The sequence below is a fragment of the Gracilinanus agilis genome, chromosome 2 (assembly GCF_016433145.1).
Source record: "Gracilinanus agilis isolate LMUSP501 chromosome 2, AgileGrace, whole genome shotgun sequence".
In the NCBI taxonomy this organism is placed as follows: domain Eukaryota; kingdom Metazoa; phylum Chordata; class Mammalia; order Didelphimorphia; family Didelphidae; genus Gracilinanus; species Gracilinanus agilis.
The window spans coordinates 30,684,887-30,695,644 of NC_058131.1; the positions used below are offsets into that span (position 1 = coordinate 30,684,887).

At 52.8% G+C, this 10,758-nt stretch overlaps 1 protein-coding gene across 1 annotated transcript in view; it reads right to left on the reverse strand.

Annotated features, from left to right (window-relative positions):
* Positions 1-3,741: 3,741 nt before the first annotated feature.
* The window catches only part of FBXO41 (F-box protein 41), a 60,862-nt gene continuing 53,845 nt past the window's right edge, over positions 3,742-10,758 (reverse strand). The window contains exon 13 of the mRNA XM_044659289.1: positions 3,742-3,804. Coding sequence (XP_044515224.1) covers positions 3,742-3,804 — 63 coding nt within the window. The remainder of the gene's footprint in view (positions 3,805-10,758) is intronic.

Consider the following 10,758-nt stretch of genomic DNA (forward strand, 5'->3'; position numbering starts at 1 on the left):
GGCCTACCCGCCGCCCCCAGCCTGGGCCCCGGAGCCGGTCGGTTTTCAGAATCTTTATTGGACGCCCGTCGGCAGCTCGGACGCCCGCGTGAGGTCCTCATAGATACACGCTCGGAATACATTCGGCAAAGGGTACAAAGCAACAACACCAAAGTGCGTCTGTGGGTGATGTGGGAGCAGGGCCCCCGGGCGGGGGACAGGGGAGCCCCGAAGGCCCTCGTCCCGCCCGCTGCGGCTTCTGGGACCCCAAGCTGTCTGCTGGGCAGAAGGAAGGGAGGAGCGGTGGGGGGGAGGTGGGCTGTCGGGGGGCCTCGGGGCGGCCTGGCCTGATTGTCGGAGGCCCTACCTGGAGGGGCCCAGAGCCGGGGCGAGGGAGGGCCCAGCGTGCCCGGCCTGAATAAATACTATGTACACACTCCGGAGAAGCCAGGCCTCCTCGGCAGCCTGTCCAGACCCCAGAGACCTGGGGGGGGGAGGCCCATTGCCTTTCCCACTGCTGTTGGCAAGAAATGCAATGGAGCCAAATTGGGGAAGGGCCCAGGGCTAGCGAGGTGTCCCTGCCCTGGGGTGACTGCCTGGCCCCCGACTTAGAGCCCTTGGTGTGGTCACTTCCTCCTCCCTCCTCCGCTTCAGCGTCTCACTTCGGGGAGCTGGCTCTGGGAGCCAAAGTAAAGTGCTTCGGGCAGACCCCAGAGCCCCCTGGCCTGGGGGGCGCTGCTGCCCCCAGCCCATCCGGGAGCAAAGGGAAGGCTTCGGAGGGAGCAGGAAGGGCTCAGCCTCCAGGCAGCCCAGAAAGGGGTCCAAGAATCAAGAGAGGGGGCGGGGAGGGAGGGAAGGAAGGAGACAAGGGGGGCCTTCCTGCTGCCCCCCTGTGGCTAGACTGGAGGGAAGGATGTAGTCGGTGAGGGAGCGCCCACCTGGCAGTGAGGCAAATGCACCCAGGAGCCGGGCGGGGAAGCTGCCGGGGGGTCCCGTGGTGGCAGCCTCCTTCCCCCACCAACTTCCTCATTTTACAGATGAGGAAACCGCTGTGGACGGGAAGTAAGTCGCAGCATTACATAGGTAGTAAGTGGCAAAGTCAAGATTTGAACCCAAGTCCGAGAGGAGACCTGGTGATGCTAGGACTGTGTGCCTGCCAAGCCCGAGCATAGATAGACACAGACACACTAGTAGATACACACACACAACCCCCCTGCGAGCAGGCCAGCAGGAGGGGGTTCACACTGCCCCAGGCAAGGCCTAGACCAGCCTGTGGCTCTTCTCTCCCCCATCCCAGCAAGGCAGGGGGAGGTGGGGATGGGGAGCCCGAGGAGCCGGGACAGCCGGCCTCCCCTTGTGCTTTTCCCAGGGACCGGGAGGAGTCGGGGCATTTGGAGGGGGCAGGGCCCTCCGTGGCCAACTTTCTTCATTCTACAGTTGAGGAAACACATTGGGGCTTCCTTCTGGGGGGGAAGACCACCGCGGCCTCCTCCTGGGCACCCCCAGGGCTGGTGGGGGCAGGGAGAGTCAGGGGGGCCTTGTGCTTTCCCATTTAGGTCTCCTCCCCTTGGGAAGGGCCTGGGCGGTGGGCCTGGAGAGAAGCTCTTCTCCCTCTGAAAGGTGCAGGTGAAGCACGGAGGGTGGGAAGGGCCTGCGGGACACAGAAATCCTCCGGGGGAGAAGAAGTAGGAGAAAGTTAAAGCCTGGGAGGCGTCAGACAGGAGGGAGAGATGAGTGAAGAAACTGAGGCACGAACAGAGGAGGCTGAGGACTTGGGCTCCCTCCATGGACCTCCACTGGGAGAAACAGCCTTGGGGAGGGGGAGCCCCTAGAAGAAGCCGGAGGCAGGGCCAAGACCACAGCTTCGACCTAACTAGTCCCGTCTGCAGAGCTGCTGGGCCAGCCAAGGCTGACGGGAATCGGGTGGGAAGGACCCGGATTAGGATGTCAGAAGAACTTTACAAATGAAAGTTGGCCAGACTCTACCTCTGCTCCCCTGAGCCCCCCGAAGGGCACACCGAGCATCACAGAATCATTTGTAAAGCTGGCAGGGACTTTCCATTCAGTCCTACCCCCTTCATTTTAAGGTGGGAAAATGGAGACCCACACAGGTGAAGAGACTCGTCCAAGGTCACATAGTTGGAAATGGGAGGCAAAAAAACCGGTCTTTTGACTCCAAATTCAGTATTTTTCTACTGCCCTGAAGAACACGCGTGCCTGGCCTGTGAGAGCAGAAATGAGAGCAAGAGGGAGGGAGGGAGAGGCAGACACACACAGATAGGAGGAGTCAGAGATGGAGAGATACACAGAGACAGAGACAGGAAGAGATGCAGAGGTAGGGATGAAGAGCCGAGGCAGAGGGAGAGAGAGGGAATGTGGGGGTCAGCATGCTTCTCCTGTGCCAGATCCAGGACCCAGCTGGAATTGGATTCCCTGGCAGGGAACTGCCAACAGGGTCCCTGGGTGAGAGGTTCTAGACCAAGTCATTCAGATGTGACTCTGAAGGCCACAGGAATCCCCTCGGAGGTGTCCCAGTCCGCCTCTGCCTCCACCACGTGCCCGTATATACCAGAGCATCCGATTCATTCCAGACGCCATGGCCCTCCGGCCGCCTTCCTCTCCCCCGCCCAGGGCCTATGGTGGTGGGCTCCCTGCCCGGCCCCCGCAGACCCTGGGCTTGCTCGAGGCAGAGGCTTCCTGGGAGGGGTTCGTGTGTGTGTGTTGGGGGACTCGGTCAGGATCGGGGTCTAGAGCGGAGAGCTCAGAAACATGCACATTATAGAACTCTGCTTTTAAATCTCTGGATCATCTTTTCTTACAGAAATAAATACTAACTCTGTCATGTCTGCCTGGCCCTCCCCAGACTCCCTGGAGGCAGCAGCGGCAGGGAATGGAGGGGCCGGTGTTGCCCCCTGGAGTCTGGAGAGGTGGCCGGGGTTCCCAAGAGCGGGAGGGAGGGGCTGGGCTCTGGGCCAGGATGCCACCCCATCCGCCCCCCAGGGCCCACCTGTGGCTTCCACCCAGGGTCCTGCTGGGTTGCTGCCTTGATGCACCACCAGGACCCAGGTTGGAGTTGGCACCCTCCACGAGATGGAGGCGAGGAGGATGGAGGGGGGCCCCGTGGCCCACAGCCTCCACAGACCGGCTCCAGGAGACGGGCAGCCCTAGGTAGCGGGGCTCAGGGAACATGGGCCCAAGGGTGTAGGGAGGCAGTTGGGGTTTATTGCAGGTCCCCCCGAAGGAAGGGGCCAGGGCAGGTATAGGGTGTCAGTTCCTGCCTCTGCTGGTGACTGGAGCTCCCTGTCCCCCCGAGGGGCCCAGAATCGGCCCCTGCTCTGCTGGGGTTACTCGAGTCGCCTGGGCATGCTGCCCCGCAGTTGTCATCGGGGGCCCAAGAGGAGATGGTAGCTGCAGTCTGAGAGCCCTTCTAGGGGGAGGCAGTGCCTGGGGTGGAGGCTCAGGCAAGGGGGCACCCAGCTCCAGAGTCTCAAGGAAGGAGAAGAGGCCCCCAAGCCGTCAACTCCATCGCAGATGGTATTCCATGCGACTGGCCCAGAGCTCAGCCTGAAGGCCTCTGGAGGGGACCCAGGCCTCTGGTCCCGAGACCAGTCTCCACTAGCTGGCCCCTCGAGGTCAAGTCCAAACCTGCATCCCTTGGGTGGAGGTGTCCAAAGATGTTGCCTGCTGGAGGCCTGGGTTCATCCCAGAGCCTCAGCCGGGAGGTGGGGGGTAAAGGGTGCCCACTGGCCCCCTTGCCCGGGGTTAGCAGCCACCTTCCACCTTGATGTGTAAGATCTTGGAGAATCCCGGTCGTCGTCGCAGGGCCTGTGGAAGGGAGAAAGGGCCGAGAGCCTGGTCATCTCTGTACCGGGCGGTAAATGCAAGGAGGCCGGAGAGACTTCTCCCAGGAAGGACCAGAGGGAAGCCCAGAAAGAGGGAAGCCCAGAAAGACGGAAGCAAAAAGCTTCAGAGAATGGGACCTGGCTGGGGCTTCAGATGCCCAAGAGACCAGGGTTTCATAAACTTCTCCCTCCCTTCCACCTTTCCCAGCCTTCCTCCCTCCTACCCTCTCTCCCTTTCCTTCTATCCTAGAACCAATTCTAAGAAGAGCAGCAAGGGCTAAACTATTGAGGTGAAGTGACTTGCCCAGGGTCACACAGCCAGGAAGTGTCTGAAGCCAGATTTAAGCCCAGGTCCTTCCAACTCCAGGCCTGGCCCTCTGCCTACTGTGCTACCTCGCTGCCCATACACTTTCTTTTTTACTAGTTGGATTTCTGAGTTTTAGTACAATTGGTTTTTTTTCGTAATTCTACTTATTTTTATTTTATGCACTTAAAAATATTATTCTGAGAAGGGGCCTACAGAGGCTTTGCTAGATGCCACAGAGGTCCGGGACCCAAAAAAGGTTCAGAAAACTCTGCCACAGACAGTATTTCTATTGCACTTTTCCAAAGGGTTTTCGCACCATCCCAATGGGCTGGGCGTAGGGTGTTGTTCATCTGTCTCGTAAGTGGATGTGATTGTACCTGCTCTGGATTTATATGAAGTCAGCACAGCTGCTGGAATGCTTTTCCTTAAAGCAGACGTGGCCATGTCGCTCCTCTCCTCAATAACCCTCAATGGCCTAGCAAGCCCAATGCATTTTAGTCAAGGGTGAGGCTGAGGAAAACCAGGCGGCCCTCAAAGTGAGGGAGAGATCTGGCTGCAGGGAAAGAGGAGTCCTATTGAGATGGTTCTGCCAAGAGGGAAAGAGTTCGAACACAGACTGACGCCTGTGGGCTCTCGTTGGCTGGCTGGCACAGTCTGGGTTCCTGGACTGACATCTGTCTCTCCTTATGGAGAGAAAGTAGCCGAGTCTTCTTTCCTGAGGGCTCTGCCTTTGAAAAAGAGCTGATGCTCGGACTCGGGGGCTAGGCTAAAAGAAACGAGGCCCTCCTAAGGAAGGACCGAGCCCAGGAGATTCGGAAAAGTGGAGGCAGCAGAAATGTCGCACTCAGTGGGGAGGACCACGAACGGGAGGTGACGTCCAGACTCAGCAGAGAACTACGCTTCTCAGGGAGCCAGCCAGGATGGACAGGGCCATGCTACCACCAGAAGGCATGGGACGTTCCCCAGACACCTGAGTTCCTCATAGACCTATTCCCCGGAGAGATCCTTCTGGGTGTCCACTCTCCCCCGCTGATTGTGTGTCTTTGTGGTAAGGGGATGCTCCGGGTTTATGGGGAAGAAGAAGGAGGAATATCTGATGGCCATTTCTTTTTACAAGACCATTTTCTGGTATTTTTTTAAACCCTTAACTTCTGGGTATTGGCTCCTAGGTGGAAGAGTGGTCAGGGTGGGCCATGGGGGTCAAGTGACTTGCCCAGGGTCACACAGCTGGGAAGTGTCTGAGGCCGGGTTTGAACCCAGGACCTCTCATCTCTAGGCCTGACTCTCCATCCACTGAGCTACCCAGCTGCCCCCCTTCTGGTATTCTTTAATTCTGAATGAATTAAATCCTCAGATTGACGGGCCACCATGTTAATAAACATATTGGTGGGGGCTTCTCAGCTATGGTTTTCAGTGGATGCTGACCCACAAAATGTCCTGAAGCAGCACGGCTTTCTGCGGATGCCACGTGGTTCGGCTTTGTCTGGGATATCCATCTTGTTGACCTTTTTAACGCAGGGACCCAGATCCTTCCTCGGGTCACAAATGAACAAGCAGCTTTGGAAGGTGTGCTTTTGTGTTCCCCGGTTGGACGAGCTCCTGAAGATAGCCATTATTCTCCCTCGAGACGGTTATCAAGACTACAGTGACTGGCTGCGGGTCCGGTCTGGGAGCTGTGATTGGAAGCTCGGGGCTCGCACCAAGGTTGTGGCAGTGACTCCAAAGAGTCAGCCCCAAACCAAGAGAAATCATGAACAACTTCAGCAAAGCCGCAGAATGCAAAAGAAAGCCACCGAAATCATCAGCTTCTACTGACCTCCGACAACCCTTACCTTCTGTCTTAGTACGGATTCCAGGGCAGAAGAGCAGCAAGGGCGAAGCACCTGGGAGGTAAGTGACTTGGCCACGTATCTCAGAAGTGTCCGGGCCCAAATTTGAACCCAGGACCTCCCGATGCCACACCTGGCTCTCTATTTTCCATGCTACCTAGCTGCCTCCAAGAGATCCGATTAAGCAATAATATCCTGAGGACACCTCAGGATAAAAAGGAAAGGAGGATAAGAAACAGAAGAAAATTGGAAAAGATCTGCAAAGATGTATATAACCAAGTCTTTTCACTATCACGGGAAAGTGGAGCCGCCACACTCCGATCCTCTAATCACAATCTCAGATGTCCTCAAGAAAACAAAGGCAGGGCTAGACTGAGAGGAGACACAAGAAATTTGTTCTGGAAGTGACATGATTTTAAGGACATAAAGGGATGGATTTTTTTTTTAAACCCTCACCTTCTGTCTTGGAGTCAATACTGTGTATTGGCTTCTAGGTGGAAGAGTGGTAATGGTAGGCAATGGGGATCAAGTGACTTGCCCAGGGTCACACAGCTGGGAAGTGTCTGAGGCTAGATTTGAACCCAGGACCTCCCGTCTCTAGGCCTGGCTCTCAATCCACTGAGCTACCCAGCTGCCCCCAAGGGAGGGCAGCTATAAGTACAAAAGATCTGGAAAATCTAGGACTTTGTTATTACAAAAAAAAATCATATCTGAGTTAGCACCCCAACCTACCAATCTATCATCATTAATTAAATTAATAAATGCTTATTGATGAATGGCAACTGACTGTTGACAGCCAATTTGATAGCAAAGAAAAAGCCAACGATGTATACATGAAGTGTCTAATCTCAGAAGAGGGAGGGACGGTCTTTGATAGTGTCACAGATAGAGAAGCTGCTGAAGAGGACTATGATTAGGGAGGCGGTGTCTCCATATGCCAGGCTAGCTCAGTGATCTCTGATACTTCCTAACTGCGTGACCCTGGGTGCATCACTTCACCCTCACTGCCTAACTTACCACTCTTCTGCCTTGGAACCAATACATGGTATTGATTCTAAGACAGAAGGTAAGGAAGGGTTAAAAAAGAAAAAAAGAATCACGCTATCATTGCTAAGCCTCTCGGCCCCACTCATGGTTCTATGTTTGGGAAGAACCAAATGCAGGTCATGGAGGGTCAATTTGGACCAATCGACACAGTTTGGAGATCTTGAAATAAAAAGGGTGAATACATTTTAAAGGCTTGGTAATGTATAATTAGAAAATCTTGAACCACTGGACTTCATTTCCCAGAATTCCTTTCCTTTTCGTCCCCAAGTTACGTGCTTACGTTGTTTGTTGGTGTAACGCTGCCTCTCGCTCTCTTTTTTCCTCGTGTGCAGGCTGAGTTAGCTCCCTTTTTACTTTCTTCTTGCTTCAAGTTATTAATATGTTTATTAAATATAATACTTGGAGTATTGGGATATTAATTTTAAATCTTACAGAAAATGCCTCACCCAAGAGCTAATGCTGCCTTAGGCTCACCCAGGGAAATCGTCTGCCCGTGCTCAGCCGGCACGAGGTTGGCTTTGTGCCAAGGGGATGATGGTCCCAAGAACTCTCACTGAGGTCTTCCTGACGATGAGGCTCATTATTCCCTATACACGCTGGAGTTCTTGGTGTTGAAGAGGGGGTCTATCGCTGAGAAGTTCTATATGAACAGAGAAAGTCCCGGCCACGGGCTACTGCAGTGAGTTAGACGCTGCTTGCCGAGGATGGGTCGAGGCACCAGCCAGCCAGGGAGGAGTTCAACATACACTCCAGTGTTGGGAAGATCGATGAGGAAATACATCCAGTCCACAGACCATGAGAGGCTGAGAAGATGGTGATACCCAGAGAAGAGATGAAGGTTACCCGAGACACTCGGCCGGCCGTCTGGGACTTCCAATGGGAAGGGCGCCATCACGGTCGGTGAACTTTGTGGCATCATCAGACCTTTCCTTCGGCTGTCTTTGGACGACCCGTGATGCACACGTCACCTAGGGCTGGGCCAGGGCTTCGATTCAGAAAAGCTCTGATAGATACAAATAACGGTGTGATGTTCACATTTATGGCCAAGGCCTTTGGCAAGGGAACGGAGTGAGCACCCAAGATAATGGATCGAAGCCATCTTGTGCCAGGCCACGTGCCAGGCCACGTGCCAGGCTGCAAAGTCGCCCCAGAGGAGATGCAAAAACAAAATACAAAACAAAATAATGCACTGCGAACTCTTATCACCTATTAAGGGTTAGCGAGAGTCCCTGTTGAGCGGAAGGGAAAGAGATTTAGAGGGTCAGTGAAATGGATTCTGGGAAGAGTCGCCTTCTTAAATTTCCAGGGACCATTAGTGCTAGATAATAATAGCTCAAGAGAAAACGATTCAGATGGGCAAGAAGCTGAGTGTTTTGCGTATTGGAAGGCACTGGGATGAAGTGGAAAGAGCTGTGGCTCAGAAGTCGGAGGACCTGAGTTCCAATCTCACTAGCCATGTGACCTTAGATATGTGGCTTAACTATCCTGGGCCTCATTTTCCCCATCTGTAAAATGGGGAGGTTATACTTGCTGGCAGCGGAGGACTCTTCCAACTCTGGATCTAAGGGGTCAGAGGATCCTCCTGGAAAGTCTAGCCTGTCCCGGATCCAAGAACTCTTCTGTTCAGACAAAGGGGAGAGATGAACCCAGAGGAAGCCTCTTTCTAACTCAATACACTATTTGTGGGGCCCCCGAAGGCCCGGAAGGATTTCATAGAGCTCGAAGACTATGAGATTGAGGCCGAGCCATCCATAAGCTCAAGAATGGGACAGCAGGTCAGTGACCTGTGGATGCAGAACTGCTAGGCCGGGCCTTGCATAAGCTCAGAGGGCTGCCACGGCTGGTTGGCTCAGTGACTCATGATGTTCTGGGAAAAATGGGAGAAGTGGTTACTGGTAGCTGTGTTATAGGTGAATTTCTGAACCCTGATTACACACGGACATCATGTTGTACCTTGCCTGATTTGCAGGGAGTGCACATTTTATTTTTTAAACCCTTACTTTCCGCCTTAGAATCGATACTGTGTATTGGCTCCTAGGTGGAAGAGTGGTAAGGGTGGGCAATGGGGGCCAAGTGACTTGTCCAGGGTCACACAGCTGGGAAGTGTCTGAGGACGGATTTGAACCTAGGACCTCCCGTCTCTAGGCCTGACTCTATCCACTGAGCTACCCAGCTGCTTCCAGGAAGTGCACATTTTTAATTGTTGGGGAAAACACAGGGCAGCTTAGATTCTGGAAGACTTGCTACCAATCACATACACACAGGCTCATTGGATCACAGATTATCTGGAAGGGACTTTAAAGGCCATCTAGCCCAATCCCCTCATTTTACAGATGAGGAAAACAGGCCAAGATGGGGACAGTGATGCATTTGGGGTCATATAAGTAGTAAGTGGTAAGGTCTGAATTCAAACTCAGGTCCTCTGACTCCAAATGAGGTGCTCTGTCCCCTCTTTTATAACTGTCTCTCAATAAAAATAATAATAATAATAATAATAATTAATAATAATAAAGCAGGAATGTGGTCACGGAGGGAGACAATGACCTTGTCTGCCCAGCTTCTGTAGAGAGTAATTTGCATGATGAGACTCCAGGGATTTCAGAGGCCCCAGAAAAATGGTAGGTAGTGTTCCAAACCCAGCCAGCTTGGAATCGCATGGAAGGTTAGAGATGGAGAAATCCTCTGGACGCTACTTGCAAATTACATTATGCTGGAGGTTTCAAGCCCAGATACAGTATGAGGCTACCTGCTCTCCCTCTCTCTCTTTCTCCCCTTTCCTCCCTTCCCCTCCCTCCCTCTCCTCTCTCTGTCTCTCCCTCCCCCTTCCATCCCTCCCTCCCTCCCTCTCCTGTCTCTTTCTCCCTCCATCTCTCTCTCTATCTCTTTCCCTCCATCCCTCCCTCTCTCCTCTCTCTTTTTCTCCATCTCTCTCTCCTTCCCTCCTTCCCTCTCTCTCTTTTTCCATTTCTCTCCCTCTCCCTCTGTCCCTCTCTCTCTGTCTCTGTCTGTCTCTCCCTCTTTTTCTCCTTCTCCTTCTCCTTCTCCTCCTCCTCCTCCTCCTCCTTCTTCTCCTCCTCCTCCTCCTCCTCCTCTCTCTCTCTCTCTCTCTCTCTCTCTCTCTCTCTCTCTCTCTCTCTCTCCTTTTCAGAAATGAACAAAAGGAGAACAGATTCAATTTGGGGAAACACAAAATTCTTTTAGCAACCATAAGTTTTTCCTTGAAAAAAAAAAAGCAAACCAAATTTCTTCTAGCACTATCTGGTGGTCACAAAACACTATAGTTTCAGAAGAATTGACTCAGAGGCTCCTCAGAGGGCATGGCAGAAGCGCATGGTGGCCAGGGTCAAACTAGAATACACTACAAAGTATAGTGACAGCTATCAAAGAGTTGTAGGGTCTAAAAAAAAAAGAACATAGGCTGGTCATAGGCAAGGGTCAGTAATAACTACTAGATGATGCGTGTTCTCCAGCCCAACTTCCATTCTCAATAAAATTCTTTCAAGTAGTAATTACATTTCTACTTTTGGTGTCCTTGTGGTGTCAAGAGAAAGAAGGTGGAATATAAGTATTTTAAAGTACCTACTATGTGCCAGGCACTGTGCTTTAGAAATATTATTTCAAATCTTTATTTTCAATTAGGCAGGAGTTTAAGAGGTTAAGTGATTTGCCTAGGATCTTACAATTAGCAAGTGTCTGAAGCAGAATTTGAACTCAAGAGACATCAATGAAGAGATGCAGAGGATGGCATGATACT